At 42.3% G+C, this 22,313-nt stretch overlaps 1 protein-coding gene across 1 annotated transcript in view; it reads left to right on the top strand.

Moving 5' to 3' along the window:
• Window positions 1-22,313, top strand: part of RALYL (RALY RNA binding protein like) — a 265,286-nt gene that overhangs the window by 127,615 nt on the left and 115,358 nt on the right. Inside the window, exon 3 of the mRNA XM_058178841.1 lies at window positions 21,243-21,521. Within this exon, the coding sequence (XP_058034824.1) occupies window positions 21,243-21,521 (279 nt within the window). The remainder of the gene's footprint in view (window positions 1-21,242; window positions 21,522-22,313) is intronic.

The raw sequence follows: 22,313 nt of genomic DNA, 5'->3' as shown, positions 1-22,313 counted from the left end.
TGGTTTTCAAAGTCACAGTCCAGTATTAGGCTGAGGTGGCCTATATTTTGGGTGTAATGATTGAGGGTAAGATAGATTTTTTTTGTTTCCACTTTATTCAGTATGGTGTATATTATATTACATTATATTATACTACCCTCAGATGGCATTTGTGTGTCTTATTAATTTGTCCTTGATCATTTTGGATTGCTTTTTGTTTACTTTTCTAATGCTTTATGGAATCATAGGATTCCATAAATCATGGAATCCTATGATTTATTTCTTCTTTTTTAAGAGAGAGCTTTCTGCAGGCATATCTATGTATTTTTCTGGCAGAACTTGGTAGTCAACTGAAAATAATTTCAACTTGAATAAAATTATTTTAGCTTGTAGAATTGTTTTCCCTTTCAAGTGATTTCGTCTTTCTCCATAGTGGTGGAGATAGCATCAAGGAATGGGTTGTCCTGGTCTTATCAGTTGATTGGACTGAGTCTGTCAAAGTTGTAATGTCACGCTTTGTTGCTAGGGGCTCCCAGCTTTTGACCTAGTCCTTCATCCTGGACAGACGTGTCAAAGGTTTCCTTCTGACTAGAACTTTTCCTGGATGCTTCTTCACTACTGAATAGGTGTTTCTTGACAATTTCTTCCAGTCTGCATATCATCATGAGTTTAAACAGCAGATTCCCATTCGAGGTAGAGTCGCTGGAAATTTCCCAACGGTGAGGGCTTCAGCTCCAGCTGTTGGAAGGGCTTCTCTGCTGTCACGCTGGTGACAGTCTCCTATCATTTAGCTGGTCTGCTGTCCATTGAGCTTCAGGCACTTGGATGGGCTGTGGAGTCTAGCACTCCCATGTACAGTGGAGATAGCCAGGCAGAGGAGCTCCACACCCCCAGTTGTCAAAAGGGAAGCGAGTTTGGTGGAGCCTCGTGCTCCTGGATTGGGTGAGTCAGGCGGCCATTTCTAAGATCAGAACAGTTGCCACCCTGCCTGATGCTTTAAATACTTTTACTGGTGGAGCTACGCGCTCCCAATTTGCCAGCCTGCATCTCTGGCTCGCCCTGCACTTCCCCCATATTAGGAATCGGCGGCTGGATGGAATTTAAGAAATAGTTTGCCGTTTCCTTGTCTGGAGCCTCATGCTCATTAGACTGCCGCACCACTGCTGACAGGAGTCTTGTGCTCCACAGACTGCCTCCCCACTACTGACAGGAGCTTCATGGTCCCAAATTTGACTTAGAAGTGGCATAGAGGAATTGGGCCATTTTCCTTTGGAGCTGTCATTTGAGGAACTTAGAGCTCCTAGAGAGCTAAGCGCGTTCTTAATGAGCCAGGAGTCTTTAGACAACAGCCACAGTCCAGATGCTCAAAGCATTTTTTAAAACAAGAAAGGGCAGGAAAAGCATGGCAGCCAATTTGGCAGACAAAGCGGCAGTTTGCAGCGTCCCTGAAAAATCTAGGGCTGGAGCCACAACTGAAGGAGCCCTTGCTCACATTTCCAAGGCTGCCAAGCACATCAAGGCCTCCAAAACATCTCAAAGGGATGACAGGTGCAGAGATCAGACCCTCCAAAGATTTGTGACAGGGCCAGTAAAGAAAAAAGCTGCCTCAGATAGGCAAAGCAAGTCCAGTGCTTCTGACAGAGAGCGGTAGAGCTGTAACCAGAGCACCAGACCAACTTTCCATTCAGAGCTTCCCTCTGCCTATTTCCAATGCAGAGCTATCGGGATCTACATCAGACTGGCACACCTCAGCAAAAGATCTTGAAAGTGCCAGTAAGGATACCAAAGCAGCTTTTTCAGCCATCTTCACTCTGATGGTTGCAGGCTTGCATCCAGAGATAAGCAAGGACTTTTGCTTGCCTGATAACATACAGGAAATTATTGCAGAAACCATTAAAAATGGCATTTCTGATGGCTTACAACAGCCCAGATGGGCATATTCTGAGATCTCTGCCTTTTCTACCAATTGCATACATCCTTGTCAGGAGGCATTTTTTCCTTTTCGAAACCCTGGTTCCCGTGCTCCTTCTCATGAGAGTCAACCATCACTTTCCGAAGAAGTAGAGCAATCAGAGTTAGACCTGTCAGACGATGAGGGTCTCATGCCTGAACAGCCTGCATTTACTGGGCTATTTCCCCCTAGTATTTTCAAATCCCTTCTTTTCAGGGCGACCAATGTGGCCCGCCTAGGGTCACTCACTGAAGGGCCAGAAGCGCCTGCTCCCCAGGAGTCAGCTGATCCACTCTTTTCTTTTCAGACCTCAGGGACCACTAAATTCATAGTTTTAAATCCTGTGGACCACTAATATGATCTGCCTAATGACTTGCTGAGTGGGCATGGCAAGGTGGTCATGTGACTGGGTGGGTGTGGCCAACTCAATGTCACTCAAGTTGAGGGGTGCCATGTCAGCCTCTATTCGCTACTCCTCGCCTGCCCACTGGGCTCTTTAGGGCCCCAACAGGAAACAGTTGCTGGAGCTAAATAGCCACCATGAGAAAGAGTCGGCAAAACAGCTCAGTTCAAACTGAGTCTGACCGAGAAGGAGGTTCAGCAGAAGCACCTCACTGAGGACTATGAGTGTTAGGTTTGGGTATTGACGAGGCAGGAGACCAGGTTAGTGACAACAGCTCTTTAATATAGTGTGACCCAGCAAAACTCTGGAGAAAAACCTCTCCTTATATACACTTCAGCCAGAGGCTGTATCCAATCAGAAGCGAGATACTTCCCGCCTAAAACTCCCGCCAAAACTTACAGTAATACATTACACTCCTCCCCTCCCAGAAGGCACTTTGCCAATATTTGCATATTACTTCTCTACGTAGTCCCGCAGGTACGTGGGGCGTCTCCTGACTCTCCCGGACCTGCGCAGTTCACTTTCTGGAGTTGAGTCGAGCTTGCCGGAGGGGCTTTTCGTTCCTCTGAGCTCCTCCTCCCGGCCATCCGGCCCTGGATTATTCGCCGGCTCGGACCTGCTGTCCTCTAGAGGGACCTGAGGGTGTCGCTGGACCTCGCCTGACTCAGATAAGTCTCTGTTTGGTTCTACGCTTTCTGTTTGTTCTCGGCTCCAGTCAGCTGTGGGGTTAATTAAATCATAGTCAGGGCTGGTCTCGCCTAATTCTGCCTTATCGCTCAATCTGTTTCTTAATTGATCTATGTGGCGCCTCCAAACTCTGCCATCGTCTATTTCCACTAGGTAAGATTTGGGGCCCGTTTTGTCTATGACTATCCCCCTCTTCCAGCTTGGGCCGTCGCTGTAATTATGTGCCCACACTGAGTCTCCTATGTTTAATTCCCGGATTCTATCTGGTTTTGTTTTGAACCCGTCCTGCACGTAGTTCGGGTGTAGCCGGTCTAGCGGGCACCGTAGCTTCCGTCCATTAATAGCTCGGCTGGGCTGCGGCGGTGGCCACACAGGGGTCCTGTGTTGGGCGGTTAGAATGCGTCGATCTGTGCCTGCCAATCGCCGGGGCCGCTTCGTGATAGCGCTTCTTCGCACTCGAACAAAACGTTCAGCAAGGCCGTTCGACGCAGGGTGGAACGGCGCTGAGAGGGCATGTCGGATGCCCTCTTCAGCCAGGTACCCTTCAAATAATGCTGCGGTGAACTGTGGGCCGTTATCGGACACGAGGGTGTCCGGTAGCCCGTGCGTGGCGAAAAGGTGTTTTAGTGCTGCAATGACAGCTCCCGCGGTTGTGGATTTCATTAAGATAATCTCCAGCCATTTGGAGAATGCATCCACCACAATTAGAAATGTTTGGCCGTGGAAGGGGCCGGCAAAATCAATGTGTATGCGGGACCAAGGGCCTTGGGGTTTCTCCCACTCCAACACTGGGGCCGTAGGTGGTAGTGGTCTGGATTCCTGACATACCTGGCATCGGCCAACCTTGTCACCGATTTCCCTGTCCATGAGGGGCCACCAAACATAGCTCCTGGCTAGCCCCTTCATCCTTACAATTCCTGGGTGACCCTCATGCAGTAGTTCCAGGACTTTTTTTCTCAGCTTCTCTGGAACTACCACCCTATCCCCCCAGAGCAGGCACCCCCCTTGCACAGACAATTCCCCTCGTTTCTTTACAAACTCTCTAAAACGGTCGCCCGGCACAGCGGGCCATCCCCTTTGAACCCAACCGATTACAGTTCTTAAAACAACGTCCCGGTAGGAGGCCCGAGCCACTTCCTGCGATGTGACTGGGCCAGAGTCCCAAGAGTCAATTAGTAGAACGGGGGCGCCCGGAGTAGGGTCCTCGATTTCCCCGGGCAATGGGCATCTGCTCAATGCGTCCGCATGCCCCAGCTCTTTTCCAGGTCGATGCTGCAGTTTGTAAGAGTAGGCGGCCAGAAAAATAGTCCATCTGGTCAGCCGGGGCGATAGTGCCACTGGCGTTGGGCGGTCGCCAGCCAGTAATCCCAATAGCGGTCTGTGGTCAGTGATAATTTCAAAGTCTCTCCCAAAAACGTATTCGTGAAATTTTTTCACCCCTGACACTATTGCGAGCCTCCCTATCTAGCTGGCTGTAATTCCTCTCAGCCGGGACATTGTTCGTGAATAGAACGCTATAGGGGCTTCAGTGCCGTTTGGGAGTCTGTGGCTAAGTACCGCTCCTACTCCATAGGGGACGATCACAAACCAATACTAACGGCAGTCTGTTGTTGTATTGTATTAACAGGCTATCGCTTGATAGCAAACTTTTTACTGCCTCAAATGCCCTATTCTCTGACTTCCCCCACGACCAAGCAGTGTTTTTTCCAAGCAATTTATGCAGCGGTTCAGCAACGGTTGCCTTGTCTTTTAAAAACACGGCGTAAAATTACCAGACCCAGGAAAGCCTGGAGTTCTGTCTTGTTTTTGGGTGCTGGGGCTCTTTATCGCCTTGACTTTGCTCTCAGTGGGGTGAATCCTTTTTGTCTATTCTATAGCCCAAAATTCAACAGATTCGACCCCTATCTGACACTTGCTTGCTTTGACTTTTAATCCTGCCGACCTAAAAATGGCCAAAACTTTCCTTAATCGCTTCCCCAGTTCTCTTAAATCTTCCCCTGATACCAACACATCATCGAAATAGGGTACGACTCCCGGTAACCCTTGTAGGAGCCGCTCCATCAAATTTTGGAATAGCCCCGGGGCCACACTCACCCCGAACTGTAACCGGGTGCACTTAAAGGCACCCCGGTGCGTTACAATGGTCTGGGCTTCAGCTGTGCTAGCATCTACGGGTAGCTGTTGGTACGCTTGTGCCAAGTCTAATTTGGCGAAAACTTGTCCGTGCCCTAGTGAGTGCAATAAGTGTTGCACTACTGGAACTGGGTAGGCGCTCTTTTGCAATGCTTTGTTCAAGGTAGCCTTGTAATCAGCGCAAATTCTTATGGACCCGTCTGGTTTTATAGGGGTGACGATTGGCGTCTCCCATTTGGCATGGTCAACTGGCACTAGTATCCCCTGGCTGACTAATTTATCTAACTCTTTGTCGATTTTAGGTTTGAGTGCAAAAGGAACCCTCCTTGCCTTTAACCTAATGGGAGCTATTTGGGGGTCTAAATTGAAGGAGATAGGGGTCCCCTTGTACTTGCCTAAACGGTCCTCGAATACGTCTGCGAATTCCTCCATTAGGGCGTTTTGCAGGTTGCATCCGCTCCGGTGGACGCCAGTCACCCCCATTCCCAACGCCCGGAACCAGTCTAGCCCCAGCAAGCTTGGCAAGGTTCCCTCGACTAACGTGATGGGCAGGGTCTTTTCGTATGTCCCGTACTTGACCTCGACGGTCGTTGTCCCTCGAACAGGGATGCGGTTGCCCTGGTAATCCTGCACCGGGAGCCGTTGTTTCTGTAGCTTGCGCTTTGCGATGTGCGGCAAGGCTTTCACAAAAGTGTCCCAGGACATGATTGTGATAGCTGATCCTGTGTCTACTTCCAGTCGGCACGGTACGCCTTCAATTGTCGGGTTTGTGAAGATCTTTTCTTCGATGCGGGTAGCTGCGTGGTCTATGGTAACAGTCATTCGGTTTGACTTGCGCTCTTTCTTTCCTGGCCAATCGCGGGTCGCCTCGCCGATCTCGCTCTGATTGGCTGGTTTGAAATTTCGGAATGTGGGGTTTGCATCTCTGACTCAGAGCCGCTCTGATTGGCCGATTTGAATTTTCGGCGGAAGGTTGGGGTGCTCGGCAGACTTGAGCCAGGTGCCTTCCTTTCACACCGCCGCAAATGGCGTCCCTGAACTTACATCTTTGGCGCTGATGTCGCCCGCAACTTCCGCATTCCTCCGGGTCTTCCCTTGTCGATTTTCCGGTGTAGTGGACTTCTTCCTCCTCTTCGCTGGTTGACTCACGATAGGTTTCTTCGTGGTGGACTGTGCTCGGCTTTGCGCCCGCCATCGGCGTGAGTCGCTGTTGTAAGGTGTCTGCTGCATGGTTGGACATCTCATGGGCTCTGGCTTCGTCCAGAGCGTTTGCCAATGTCAGGTTGCTCTTGGCTAGCAACCGTCTCCTCAAACGGATGTCTCTGACCCCCCGTATAAGTTGTTCCAGCAGCTCTTCGTCCAGATCGCGGTACTCGCAATGCTTGGAGGCTTGTCTCAGGGCTGCCATGTAGTCGCTGATAGACTCGCCTTCTTGTTGCCTGCGCTCCCCAAACTCGTACCGTCGAACGTATTTGGACGGGGCCGGTGCGTAGTGATTCTTCAGGAGGGTCTGAAGGGTCTGCCACGATACGGAGTGTAGCGGTGTTGGCTCCGCTAGGGCTTCTGCGACGGCGATGACTGCGGACCCACAGTGGCTTATGAAGTAAGCCCGTTTACGGTTGTCGGAGACTCCCTGTAGCTCGTTTGCCTCCAGGAAACTTTCGAAACGGGTCATATATATTCCCCATGTCTCCTGGGCAGGGTCAAACGGAGTGGGTGGCGTGTAGCCGGTCATCGCTGCATTTGCCGTTACCTTGCTGGGTTTGATCCTCGTAGTGAGTTCAGCTCTGTTCTGGTGCTCTGCCTCAATATCCCATCCTCGTCGCCAATGTTAGGTTTGGGTATTGACGAGGCAGGAGACCAGGTTAGTGACAACAGCTCTTTAATATAGTGTGACCCAGCAAAACTCTGGAGAAAAACCTCTCCTTATATACACTTCAGCCAGAGGCTGTATCCAATCAGAAGCGAGATACTTCCCGCCTAAAACTCCCGCCAAAACTTACAGTAATACATTACAATGAGCATAGGCTTTCCAAGCAGAGGGAAGAACTACAGGAGTGCTAGGTCAGGTACCGGCGCCTGGAGGCTCAGCAGGCTATGATGATCAGCCAGTTCCAGGCCATAATGCAGTTCCACTGGAACAAGGCCCTCCGGCTCTTCACCATCAGCGGCTCTTCCCCCCAGCCTTCACCCAAAGCCCTACACCAGGAGGCTGAAGCAGACCCCAAGTTGGAATTTCTTCCCCCCCCCACCCTCTGACTCACACAAGAAGACCTCGAAGGGGGAAACTCTCTGCAGCATCGCAAACTTTCATTGCACATATCTGTCCCAGGGGCCATAGTTTTAGGACCCCTGATTTAGTGCAATATAAAAAATACAAATAATTTTTCTGGGGACCACCAACATTTTCTATTGGACCACCAGTTGGTGACCGCTGCTCTAGATAATGAAAATAAAAATTTAAAACAGTTTGTTTTGTAGAACAATAAAGCAAATCAAAGAGTAAAGAGAAAACACAGTATACCAGTCAATGCTACCATGATAGAGTTAGGATTTCAGGTTAAATTTTAATATTGCTAAATTTGGAATAGGGGTTTGTTATGTCTTTAGTTGCTGTTCACAAGAATAATATGAAAATTTAATTGTATTCACAAATTCAATAAAACTTGTATATACTAATACAGTTGCTAGATATAAAATATATAGATTTAAAATATGTGCATAATATGTGCATAAAATATGTGAACTCAATGTTCCTCTTGCTACATATGTACATTATAATTACTGTACTGACATAATATGGATTCACTGCTATGCACTCATTCTTGTAAAGTCAAAAACAGGAATTCCCATAGGAACCCCACCCCCACCCCAAGAAATTTAACAATAGTGAAAAGTCTAGAACATCAATTCCTATCCAGTTGCATTCATTATACCTTTAGTGTTGTACCTGTCACCATTGCTATTGGCATTATCAGCAATGCTGCGGTTGGAGCAGTGATATAACAGCCACACCTGGGGCATAGTCATTGTCATTTAATATTTGAATATCAGTAGCAGTCCTTTTGGAAGAACCCTTAACCACCCAGCTCCCTTCCTTGCTAAATGTTCACCTTCCTTCACTGAGATACCACTGTTACTACTGTTGTGGCCATGATAACTATTTATTTATTTATTTATTTTATTTTGTCACAACAATATATGTAGGTATCATACAAAAAAGATTATATAGTATGTAAACACATATATGAGTAAATATAAGGAGGTATAAGCATATATATAGGAAGAAGAAAAGAAAAACAATAGGACAGGAACGGTAGGCACGTTTGTGCGCTTATGCACGCCCCTTATGGTCCTCTTAAGAATGGGGTGAGGTCAATAGTAGAAAGTTTTTGGATAAAACTTTTAGGATTATGGGAAGAGACCACAGAGTCAGGTAAAGTATTCCAAGCACTGATGATTCTGTTACAGAAGTCATATTTTCTGCAATCTAGATTAAACTAACAGAATAATAAATATATAAATAATATTTATAATAATATATATAATAATAATAAATATAAAAAATATAAAAATAACAGAATAATAGAGTTGGAAGGGTCCTTGACTAGGTATGTCTAGTCTCTTCTTAAAAGTTTCCAGTGATGGAGCTCCCACAACTTCTGAAGGAACCCCTGAAGTTCCACTGGTTAAATTGTTCTTACTATTAGGAAAATTCTCCTTACTTCTAGGTTGTTTCTCTCCTTGATTAGTTTCTTGTTTTGCCTTCTGGTGCTTTGGAAAATAGTTGACCCCCACCCCCCTTCTAAGTGGCAGCCCCTCAAATATTGGAACACTGCTATCATGTCTCCCCTAGTCCTTTTCACTAAACTAGGCAAACCAAATTCCTGCAACTGTTCTACATATGTTTTAGCCTCCAGTTCCCTAATCATCTAATCAACTACTAAGGAGGTTGGTACATCTTGGGAGATAAATATATCAGTAATTGACAACCTCATATTATAATCATACTTCAATCTGATTCCAACAATAGCATGATGTTAATAGATAAATTATTTGCACCTTATATGGATTTATGAGAGATCTCTTGTCCTATATGCCCAGTTGCTCACTTTGGCTCTGATTTTGCCACATGTGTGTGGCAATATGAACAATGAAATATGCACTACTGTAGTGTCTTTATACACTATTTTCTTGATTGGTGGCATGGTTAATGTTTATGGCTTATTAATATTTGAAAGTTCCCCTTAATAAAAATATAAATATTTATCTTTATCTTAGTGTTGGTGACTTCAAAATTGATTAGAATCATATAGCATTAAGAAGCCAGAAATATTTTATTAGGAATACTCCCAGGGACTTAAAAAAATACAATATTTAATTATATATATTATAACATCAGCAAGAATAATATATGCACAAAATTGGAAAAATAACAATATACCAACAGAAGACAGTCTGATTAGACAAGGTTTGGAGTGTGCAGAAATGGACAAACTTACAAAGAAAATGCAAGAAAAGGAGAAAACAATATTATATAGTGTGGGAGACATGGTTATTAATGGTTAGAGGATTAAAGGGATAAAAGGCAAAGAAAGAGTAAATGAGGAAGATATAGGAGTGGAAATGCAGTAACAAGAGGAAACAGAACAGATGTAGATCGTAGGAACAAAATTGTGTACACTGTTATCTATATATATGAAAATAAACCAATATTAGAATTATATGTATAAAAGATAAATTGAAATAAGGGAGAAAAAATGGATATGTAAGAAATGTTTACCGATGCGAAATTGTTGAAAAGAAGAAAATTGTAAAATATTCTTTTTGCTTTGTTTTGTTTTCAAAAAACAAAACAAAACTGAGACACAATTGTATGTGTCAAGTTCAGAAATAGAATGTTATTATATGCTGGCTATTGAAAAATGAAAAAAATAAGGCCAGGCTAATTCTAGGAAAAAGTTGTTGCCTTCATGTCTACTCTGAGCTTACTAGAAGCACATTTTGCTCAATAGAAAACAGGATTCTTTAATTAGGTCAACATCTAGCTTTATGTTTGAGATAGTGAAGGCTCCCAATTTAAAAACAGTAGCATGGCAACATTGATATGCTGACTTCGTCCTGGCCTGACAGCATTGGTAACTTCCCCTTATTTCCCATCCTGAAACTCACTTGAATTGCATTATGTGAAAGTGACTATGTTTTCACTGAATTGATTATGTGCTGATTGCAGATGTTCTTCAGAGAAGCTTACTCTTGATTATAACTAACATTTGCCAGATGTTGTGAAATTAGAAAAAAAGAATGTTGGAACCAAGTGTCGATGCCAGACATTTCAAACAAATTGAAATGCACCCACTTACCAATTTCAGAAATTAAGTCTTTTATGCTGCTAAGCTTTCCATTAATACTTAGAGGATTATTCTTGGATGATTATTCTACTCATCTTTGCTCTTGTTTTGCAGCTTACAAAATACTAGGCTCTTCTCTACCTCTGTGCACTTATTAAATCAAATACCATTTATGCTTCCTTGATTTAATTCTTCATCATTAGTCCATGAACAAAGACAAGTAGACTATTTTCTTTCAAAATCAGCAAGTATAACCTCATTAGATATTTTAAAATAATGAATAATGGAATGATTTTATTCATTTTTAATTAGAATTTTATTTGTGATAATCAGAAAAGCTTCCCAAAAAGTCACTGGAGACTGACATTTCTGGTTCAGTGGAGAGAAAATTCAGCAATATTTCATTTGAACTAAGTTATCAGACCTTTCCAATTAGTCATGACAAATAAACATAAACAAAATCAACTGTAGAGTTCCCTGTTTTAAATAACATTCTCCTGCGTCCTAAAATATTCAGTCTCTTTTCAAAAACTTCATAATAAATTATAAATGTATAAACAATTAAAATTTTCTATCCTTATAAACCTACTTCAGATTTCCCCCATTTTATAGTTCATCCTTTTTTTTATTTTCTAAGAAAATATGGTCACCATACTTATAATTTATGTCCTAGAGGATAAGCATAGAAGCAGAGCCATGATTTTAGCTCTAAAACTAAACAATCAGTCACATTAACTCAGTTTGACACTTAATACATATTTGAAATTATTCTTTCTGAATGCACTGACAATATTGTTTCCAGTCCTTTAAATTATGAATGAAAGTTGAAGCTAATTTCTTATGAATTAATGGAGCAAAAATTCTCCTGCAAGTAAAAAAAATCTATGTACATAGATTACATACATGGACACTTCATTTTGTGTGAAAAGCACACAGGTAAACAAATTTTGCATAAAGCTAGAAATCTCTGGCATCAGAATATCCACCAATTTCCATTCCCCCCAAACCCAAATCTACCATAGAGGCAATCCAGTTGAGCATTTTTGTACTTTTAAGACACTTCATTTAAAAAAAAAAAAGCTCTATCTTTTGGCACTGTTCTTGATCCTGAATGCTATCTACATAAATTATGCTTCCTGCTCTTTCAAATGAGCTTCAAATATTTGTGGTGTCTCCTTTGTGACTGTAATGGGATACATAGACATTGGTTCCAGGTTCTGACAACAAACAGGACCACAAAGGTTTTTAATTTTAGTCCCTCTTTTTTGGGGGTGGGGGGCAGTGTTTAAATGAGACAAAAGCAGTTTGGGTATCAATTAGGTCTTATCAAAGCAGATGAGTAATTTCACTTTTCCAGTTTTGGCATTGCCATTTGCACTCTCTGGTGTGAACAGTTTCTTCCTGATTATTTGTAACCAAACACAGACTATTTTTTTAAAATTTATTTTATTTTATTTATTTATTTTGTCGAGTACATATTAGATAATATATATAAGTATAAGCATGAATTGAATACATAAAACGAATACAATTAAAGGGAACATTAGGACAGGGACGGTAGGCACACTGGTGCTCTTATGCACGCCCCTTACAGACCTCTTAGGAATGGGGTGAGGTCAATGGTAGACAGTCTTAGGTTAAAGTTTTGGGGGTTTGGGGATTAGACCACAGAGTCTGATAGTGCATTCTAGCTTGTGCTTTTCTGTTTTCTCCTGTATACTAGTTTTGGATGCCAATTAGGAAATCCATGCTGTACCCCAGATGCCGGGGGGGGGGGGCAGCGCGGGGAGAGAGAATGATTGAAAAAGTGGAAGGAAAATAGTTGAAGGCTAAAAAAGGAAAACATCTTGTAAAATTCCATGAATACAGTAGGGTAATTGGGTACAGAAAAAGGCTTCATTGGAAAACATTCTGAAAGAGAGTGATCAGGAGCAATTGCCACAGATGTTTATTGAGAGAACTGTTAAATTCAAGGACAATTCAGTTTCAATGTTCATTTCTTGCGGTTTCTTTGAACTGCATATATGTAGTTTAAGCAAATGTGAATTCAAACAAAAGGGATTTCTGCCCTTGTGTTTGAATTCATATTTGCTTTTGTATTTTCCATAGTTGTTTCAAAGAAAGTGTCTGTTTTGGCATATAAATGGTAAATAAGTAAAATAAACTGACCTGGGTAATTTTTACTTTTGATATTCATACTCAGGAAACCCATTTGAAACAACAGTAACTCTATGCAACCTTTCTAAGGCATCTGTAATGATACACATTTCTTTTTCAAAGCTGAATGTGGTTGCCTTCATTTATTTCAGCCATTTTTACTAGGTCACATCTTGATCTCATTTTACCTGAGGTGAAATTATGGCAGGTAGTTAACTGTTAAGTGACTTAATGTGCACACTAAAATTATGCATGGAAACCATAAATCAGTCATTGGCAAGGGCCAAAAGGTGCAGCCAGATAACTAAAAAGCTATCATAGTATTTTTTCCATATGCACTACCAAAGTTCTTAAATGGTGATATTTTTGGAATATAATTCAACAACACCATGGTATCTTTAAGCCACAGTTAGACTTATAACTAGGAAAAGACAGAGCTAGGCATTTCCAAAGCTTTTCCCCCAATTACTTACTCATATATTCATATCAGCCCAGCCATTTCAGATTCTGTATCAAAGGAAGGTCAATGTCCAGGAAGAAATTACAATTAAAAGCAAGCGTAGGATCGTTAATAGATAGGCTAGTGCCAAATAATATTGTATTCAGGACCTGGGATTCTTATCTTGGCTACTTGTACATTTCTCAGCTTTCAGGAAAGCAATTTGCTTCTTTGTCCATAAAAGTAAAAGTAAAAAACTGAAAAAAGCTCTGACTTAGCAAGTTGAGCCAAACCCATTTCTGCAGTGAAAGCAATCTAATTGCTGAGATTTCTGTAACCTTATTCCATTTGTTGTCAAGTCTTGTTGAAAGAAACTGGGAAAACCTTGTTTTCAGGTGGAATTTACTGCCAGGAACTCAGCATACTGAAATTGGCATGGGCTATAGCTTTGTTTGAATTATTCTATCAATCCATTTTCAAGAGATGCAGAGATCTAATAAGGTTATCTGGCCTTCAATAAAAATTAATGGAGAGAAAGAATAGAATAGAATAGAATAGAATAGAATAGAATAGAATAGAATATATTATTGGCCAAGTGTGATTGGACACACAAGGAATTTGTCTTGGTGCATATGCTCTCAGTGTACATAAAAGAAAAGATACGTTCATCAAGAATCATAAGGTACAACACTTAAGGATAGTCATAGGGTACAAATAAACGATCAGGAAACAATAGCAATATAAATCATAAGGATACAAGCAACAAAGTTACAGTCATAAGTGGAAGAAGGTGGATGGTAGGAATGATGAGAAGATAATAGTAGTGCAGTCTTAGTAAATAGTTTGAGTGTTGAGGAAATTATTTGTTTAGCAGAATAATTAGTGTCCATCTAGAATGACAACACCCTGTCTGGACTGCATGTTCCAGATAATTAACAGATAGAAGCAAAGAGCTAGGTTTTCTATTTCTTTTCATTTGCTTATCCAGATCTCTATAGGCCAAGTTACAAACTAGAAAAGGAGACAGTGATTATGTTTTCCTATTAATAAATGATTTCTGTAAACATGCCACATTGGAGAAACCACAATGGGTGGGATTCGGGGTGAAATGCTCCCAGTTCGGACCGGATCATCCGATCTGGTAGGGATGGCGGTGGGTGGTTTGGAAAACCAGTAGCAAAAATCCCTCCCACCCAGCTGAGCTATCATCAGGTTTTTTTACTTTTAAAAGCATTTTTCTTCAGGCGAAAAAATGCTTTTAAAAGTAAAAAAAAAAGCCTATGATGATCACGCAGCTCAGCTGGGATCGTCAGAACCTTTTAAAAAACATATTTTTCTACAACCTCTTCGGCCAAAATGCTTTTAAAAGATTCTGGCGATCAGGCAACTCAGCTGGCATCATCAGGACCCTTTAAAAGCATTTTTTCTACAATCTCTTCAGCCGAAGAGGTTGTAAAAAAATTGCTTTTAAAAGGCTCCTCTGGTGATCCCAGCTGAGTTGCCTGATCATCAGAGGCTTTTTAAAAGCCTCGGGTGAAGAGGTTGTAGAAAAAATGCTTTTAAAAGTAAAAAAAAAAGTTGGCCACGCCCACCCAGTCACATTACCCCACCACCAAGCCACGCCCACAGAACCGGCATTAAAAAAAAATTACATTTCACCCCTCGTGGGATTGTAAGTGCGATGAGCCAAAAATAAACAAACCATATTATAGTTAAACTCTTATGTAAATTAGGTCCATATGTACTATCTACAATATGCTCTGCATACTTGAAATGCTTGGAATCAAGGAAGAAGAGTTGTTTATGAGATTTATCTTATTTATTTTTACTTGTTCCATTAGCCTGGGAATTTTCTGAATTTCTGAAGTCAAATGTTACAAATAGTTATCATTATTGCAATGAAGATCAATTGTGTACATACAAATCTAATACTGTAAGGGTCACATTTTGTATTCTGATTCTATAGGTAAAAGAGTAACTCCAGGTTGAAAAGTAGTACGTACTTTTTTTGTTATTGATTGCTATGGAAATTCTTGACTTCTTTTCTTATATGGAAATTTTAACAACGGAGATTATTTTTTCACATCAAAGACAATCAAATTGCAGTCAATCGAATTTTAATTATGCAAACATAAATATTATTCTTACTTTACCAAATTTCCACAAGATATATTTTAATAATATGAAAATAACCATTGGAGAAATTCTTCTCTTTCTGATTAATACTCTCCGCACTTCGCTATTCTAATGCTTGTTTATAACACAGAATCCTATTAATGTTTGTTGAAGCCTTCATAAATGACACTGAATTTAAAATGTGACATTGTTTTGACATAAAACAAACAAAATACTCTATAAATCCCTAACGTGTGTGAGTCATAACACTGGAAGATTTAAATCAAGGATTATCTTCAGTTTTTGATCGTATATAAAAACTTGAATTGTATATGGTTCACTTATTTATGTTAAACTGAAATCATATCTATCTTCAAATAAGTCCCATTTAATTCAATAAGACTTACATGTCAGTGAAAGTTTGTAGAATTATGCTGTACATTTCTTAAGGCTGCTTAAAAGTTCCTGAATATGAACCAATTTTTAAGAATTTATTCTGGGTGAAGATAAGTCAGTGGAGGCCACAAAGAGTTTCATTTGTCCCTCCAGCATTCACTTTTTCTACTTAATCTGAATCAAGCCAATATTTAAGAAGTAAGAAGTTCTCTTTTAATGTTTCTTTTATAACATTTTGCTTTGTGCTTATTTGTATATGCTGAGGATATTGCAATTTATTTTTGGAATTTATCCTTTTTTTTTCATTTTTAAATTTTCCTCAAGGTTTGGATTATTGCCCTACTATGTTAACAAGTGTGTTTGGTTATGGAATGGAAACTGTCAGGAACAGTTAGAACAGAAAACATTATCCTGTTAGTTCTAAATAATTTCTCAGAATTGGATTTAAGAGAAAATGATCCTTCCATGATCATTACATGATCGGTGCTGGTGACTTTCTGTCCCATGATAACTAACTTAAACGTTAACTTAAAAGATGTGGAAGATTCAATCCACCCTTTGTGCCTTTTCACATCTATACGAAATGATTTTTTTTCTGGTATCTTTGCATCATTGTTGACTCCTGGCACTTGCCTGGTGTAATCCCTATAGCCTTGATGGTGAACCTATGGCACGGGTGCCACAGGTGGCACCCGGAGCCATATCTGTAGGCATGTGAGCGCTGCCCTAGCTCAGTTCCAGCGTGCATGTGCACACTGGCCAGCTGATTTTTGGGCCATCCGGGCCCACTGGAAGTTGGGAAATGGGCTGTTTCCAGCCTCCAGAGGGCCTCTGAGTGGGTGGGGAAGGCCGTTTTCATCCTCCCCAGGCTCCAAGAAAGCGTCTGGAGCCTGGGGAGGGCAAAAAATGGGCCAACGTGCCGACCGTGCTATCATGTGCCAAAAGAGGGGGGAGTGCAAGGGGGGGTCACGTGTGCATGTGGGGGGCACATTGAATTATGGGTATGGGTATGCGCACATGCGATCCCCCCTCATTCCCCCCGCTTTTGGCACGCGATGGCAAAAAGGTTAGCCTATAGGGTTTTTGACAAAGTTTTGCAGAGACTTGTCACTGATACTCATCCATAATCAATGATTATGAAAAGTACTGGAATTGGATCTTAGCTGTTCCTTGCACTGCACCTTTCTGGACAGAGAACTCTAATGTTGCACCTGGGGTATCTTGGAGCCACACTCCCACCTTAGGAGCCTCAGTAATTGCCGGGAACTTCTGGTTCTTCGCTTTGGCAATCTTATGCCCTTCTTTGTCGAACTCATTATACCAGCAGGGTATCTGATGACTGGCAGTACATATGTGGTAATGGTGTGACTCTTGTTCTTCTTATTGAGCTAGGTCTTCAGGATCTGTCCTGTCCTTTGGAGGTACTGGAATGTTCCTGTCTTCCTTGCCTCATATGATTTTCATGTGACTATAGAATACCAAGTTACTTGTAGCCAGTCTGTATGTCTGTTATGTAATTCACTAATTCATGGGGTAGTTCCACCCCATCAGCCCTTCTCTTTACTACCATCTGGCCACACTTCTCCAGTCCGAATAACATCCCAGTGTCCTCCCTGCAGATCCATGTCAGGTGAATCAGTGAGTCATTGTCTTTTTAAGTCTTATCATACAGCTTAATGTATAAATATAAATAAATAAATAAAGATGACAAAAATAAAATATCATATACTGATATATCCGTAAGTAAAGCCCAAAGGCTGGGTTAAACACATCATCAGTTTGGAATCCTTACGCAGCCACAAGAGACCTAATTCCAGTCACCCGTGAATTCCATCGACTCTTATTTAATGCCAATTTGTCCTGACCATTAGTAGATCAGATTTTTATGTATAGGTATCATGTAACTAACTTTTAGTGCTTTGAATTCAGCTCCTACTCCTGGTTACTTGTGCATGACATTTCTACTTATTAAAACAAAATACATGACACTCTGCCTAGTTTTCTAAGAAATAAAATGATAAAGATGAGATCACCATAGTTCAGTGATGCCGAAACTTTTTGCCATAATGTGCCAGGAGGGAGTGAGTGGGGGAGTCGCACATATGCCCACACCCATAATCCTATGCCCCCTGCCCCCACGCATGTGGGCACCCCCCTGCTCCTGGCATGCAATGACCAGGTATGTCTGTTTTGCTCTCCCACCTGGCTCCAGAGCCTTTCTAAGAGTCAGGGGAAGGCAAAAATGGCCTTTCCCACCCCTCAGAAGGTCATCCGGAGGCCAAAAATGGCCCATTTGCCAACTTCCGGTAGAACCAGAAGGCCCATTTTTTGCTGTCTACAGCCTCCAGGGTCTCTCTAGGAGTCTGGAGAAGGTGAAAATGCTCCCCCAGACCAGAAGTTGGCAAATGGGCCATTTTCGGCCTCCAGAGGACCTCCAGTGGGGGGGAGAAGCCGTTTTCACCTTCCCCAGATTCCTAGAGAGGCTCCGAAACTAGGTGAGAGAGAAAAACGGGCCTTCCGCACCCCTCCCAAAGCCGTTCGGAGGTAGGAAACAGCCTGTTTCCCTACTTTTGGTGGCCCCAGAAGGTCCGTGCTGGAGCTGAGTTCGTGTACCCACTGATATGGCCGTGCCACCTGTGGCATCCGTGCCATAGGTTCGCCATCATGGCCATAGTTAATGTATTATCTGAATATTAATTTCAGGATAAATCACAATTGAAAGATAGACTTTGTCTGTGATAAACAATGTCATCTCAGAGTAGCCATACCATGTACATTTTTATCTGTTTATTTACAAGGACTTCAGTCAGGTTCAACTCTAAACAAGAGGCTTTGTGATTTGATGAAAATTAGCATTTATTCCAACTACTAATGCTTTTCTTTATTTAATGTCGAAAGCTACTTTGTGAAGAAACAAATGGAAATATTGTCAGAGCTTGTTTGAGATGAGTTTGACCCTGTGTCTCCCGAGGACATGGATAGGTTGCTGGGTAGGTTGAATGCCACCACATGTTTACTGGACCCGTGCCCCTCCTGGTTGGTACTGGCCACGCAGGAGGTGACACAAGGCTGGCTCCAGGGGATTACGAATGTTTCTCTGTTGGAGGGGGTCTTTCCGGCTGCCTTGAAAGAGGCGATGGTGAGACCTCTCCTCAAGAAGCCTTCCCTGGACCCAGCTGTATTAGGTAATTATCGTCCGGTCTCCAACCTTCGCTTTGCGGCGAAGGTTGTAGAGAGCGTGGTGGCATGTCAATTACCTCGGTACCTGGATGAAACTGTCTATCTAGACCCGTTCCAGTCCGGCTTTCGGCCCGGATACAGCACTGAGACGGCTTTGGTTGCGTTGGTGGATGATCTTTGGAGGGCCAGGGATAGGGGTTATTCCTCTGCCCTAGTCCTATTAGATCTTTCGATACCATCAGCTTTTGATACCATCGACCATGGTATCTTGCTGCACCGGTTAGGGGGATTGGGAGTGGGAGGCACCGTTTATCGGTGGTTCTCCTCCTATCTCTTTGATTGGTCGCAGATGGTGTTGACAGGAGGGCAGAGGTCGACCCCGAGGCGCCTCACTTGTGGGGTGCCGCAGGGGTCGATTCTCTCGCCCCTCCTGTTCAACATCTATATGAAGCCACTGGGTGAGATCATCAGTGGTTTCGGTGTGAGGTACCAGCTGTACGCTGATGACACTCAGCTGTATTTTCCACACCGGGCCACCCCAACGAAGCTACCGAAGTGCTGTCCCGGTGTCTGGAAGCCGTACGGGTCTGGATGGGGAGAAACAGGCTCAAACTCAATCCCTCCAAGACAGAGTGGCTGTGGATGCCGGCATCCCGGTACAGTCAGCTGCAGCCGCGGCTGACTGTTGGGGGCGAGTCATTGGCCCCAATGGAGAGGGTGCGCAACTTGGGCGTTCTCCTGGATGGACGGCTGTCCTTCGAAGACCATTTGACGGCCGTCTCCAGGAGAGCTTTTTACCAGGTGCGCCTGGTTCGCCAGTTGCGCCCCTTTCTAGACCGGAATGCTCTATGCACGGTCACTCATGCTCTCGTGACATCTCGTCTGGATTACTGCAATGCTCTCTACATGGGGCTCCCCTTGAGGAGCACCCGGAGGCTCCAGTTGGTCCAGAATGCGGCTGCGTGGGTGATAGAGGGAGCCCCTCGTGGCTCCCATGTGACACTTCTCCTGCGCAGACTGCACTGGCTACCTGTGGCCTTCTGGGTGCGCTTCAAGGTTTTGGTAACTATCTTCAAAGCGCTCCATGGCATAGGGCCGGGTTACTTACGGGACCGTCTGTTGCCACCGATTGCCTCTCACCGACCCGTGCGCTCTCACAGGGAAGGACTCCTCAGGGTGCCGTCGGCCAGGCAGTGCCGACTGGCGACACCCAGGGGAAGGGCCTTTTCTGTGGGGGTTCCCAACCTCTGGAACGAACTTCCCCCAGGACTTCGCCAACTTCCTGACCTTCGAACCTTTCGCCGCGAGCTTAAGACATATCTGTTTATTTGTGCAGGACTGGACTAGAATTTTAAATTTTGAATTTGGTTTTAATTGGGGTTTTATTACTTTTATTGCTATTTTAAATATTCGGCCTTATTTAATAAATTTTTTAATTGATGTTTTATTCTGTATCTATATGTATGTTTTTTATCAGGCTGTAAACCGCCCTGAGTCCCTTGGGAGATAGGGCGGTATAAAAATGCGAATAAATAAATAAATAAATAAATAAATAAATTTGTATTTAATATGATCTAAATTTCTTACAGTAATCTATAGTATTAGTAGTATTTACTCAATTATATAAATTGGAAAATACAGCGTATTCTGGTGAACCATGTAAAGAATTATCATAGTTCAAATTTGCTCTAAGATTAGCCTTACTTTTTAGTTCATCAATACAGATAGTTTTCCATAAATCATTCACACTTAATGAATGTCCTGCTTAGCAACTGTTGAAAACTGTCCTGAATAAGTAACTTTACAAACATTCTTTGCACTTACAATCATTGCAATGCCCCTATAATCACATGATTGAAATTCATGTGCCAATTTGCGTCTTCCCAGCTGGCTTCTCACAAGCATGTCAATAGAGAAGCTGGCAATAAAATTTCAAATTGAAAATCATGGCCATGGGATATCTCACTTAACCATAACCAAACCATGATTTGGTTAACCATGGTGGAAGTTGAGGTCATAAGTCCATTGCATCATGTGATGTTAATGATCATATTGCTTAGCGATGGAGTTGCTGATCACAACTGTGATCGTTAAGTGATATCTGTAGTATCTAAACCTTTTATTATTTTACATGATGAAGGTAGATGAGTATTTAATAAGCCAGAGACTAAACATTCAATTTAAAATAAGTGAATATTTTTGAAGTGCTGATTTTAGCAGATTTATTTATATATTTCAAGTTCATAAAAAAATAAAAGTATTTAAAATGGGTATTTAGTATTTCTACATTTTTCTTAATATTGATCAGCTTTATATGATAACTTCCTCATAAATTTTCTTTGTATTAATTTAAATGTTATTATTCCCCTATTTAGGTTTATTATTATTCTTACATTAATCTATGCATGTTTTTATGCAACTAAATCAAATCCTTTGTCATCTTTTTTCAAGGGCTGAAGTCAAGTGAGCCAACCATGACCGGCAAAACACAGACCAGTAATGTCACCAATAAGAATGATCCCAGATCCATCAACTCTAGAGTCTTCATTGGTAATCTTAATACAGCCATTGTCAAAAAAGGAGATATAGAAGCAATCTTTGCAAAGTATGGAAAAATAGTTGGCTGTTCAGTGCACAAAGGTTATGCATTTGTACAATACATGAGTGAGAGGCACGCAAGAGCTGCTGTGGCAGGGGAAAATGCCAGAATCATTGCAGGACAACCATTGGGTGAGTGTCTGCATGGCCCCTCATATGTTCATCTTATTATATTTTTTTACATTTTTAGTTTCTAGGTTTTTTTATATCCCGCGTGAATCCACGTGAATTCAATTAACTGTATTTTGTATGCATTCTAGTAGTGAGCAAAAATTACAATACACTTCGTATTCTTTACGTGATAAAGGAAGTTTAAAACTACATAAATAGATATGTGCGTATAACTCTTGTGGAAGAACACAATAGGCACTTTCAACTGGGAGTATTTCTTAGACCCACAAATCCAAAGGTCAGCCCTTCAGCATGAATTATGACCTTGTTTTAATGTGCCATACTTAAAATGAACCAATAGTTAAGATTTCAACAGCAAGCGTAACTGCTGTAATTGGAATGAAAACTTCCACACTCCTTGTGTCTATAAAAAAGAAAACTGGGAGTCCAATGTTTGCTGTGTTTGATTCATGAAATTCTAAACCAGGGTTAGTCAACCTTTTTATACCTACCGCCCACTTTTGTATCTCTGTTAGTAGTAACATTTTCTAACCGCCCACCAGTTTCACAGTAATGCACCGTGTATCGTCATCTGCGCATGCCTCTCGTGCATCGTGAATTGGGTTGGGGGGGGGCACCGGCTATCAGCTCTGCTTGTCTGTGGTGGTGTGGGGGGAGATGTGCGAGCTATTCTGGGACAAGGCACTTTTGTTTGCGGTCGCACTATAGCGCCATTTAGTTTCACTTACGTAACGTGAACTAAACATGCGTGGGCGATACAAATAATATGTTGTGTCTGCGCCCCCCTAGCCG

This window comes from Ahaetulla prasina, chromosome 3 (genome assembly GCF_028640845.1).
Source record: "Ahaetulla prasina isolate Xishuangbanna chromosome 3, ASM2864084v1, whole genome shotgun sequence".
Classification (NCBI taxonomy): Eukaryota; Metazoa; Chordata; class Lepidosauria; order Squamata; family Colubridae; genus Ahaetulla; species Ahaetulla prasina.
The sequence above is the reverse complement of the archived record's forward strand: the minus strand, read 5'-3'. Positions and strand labels throughout refer to the sequence as shown.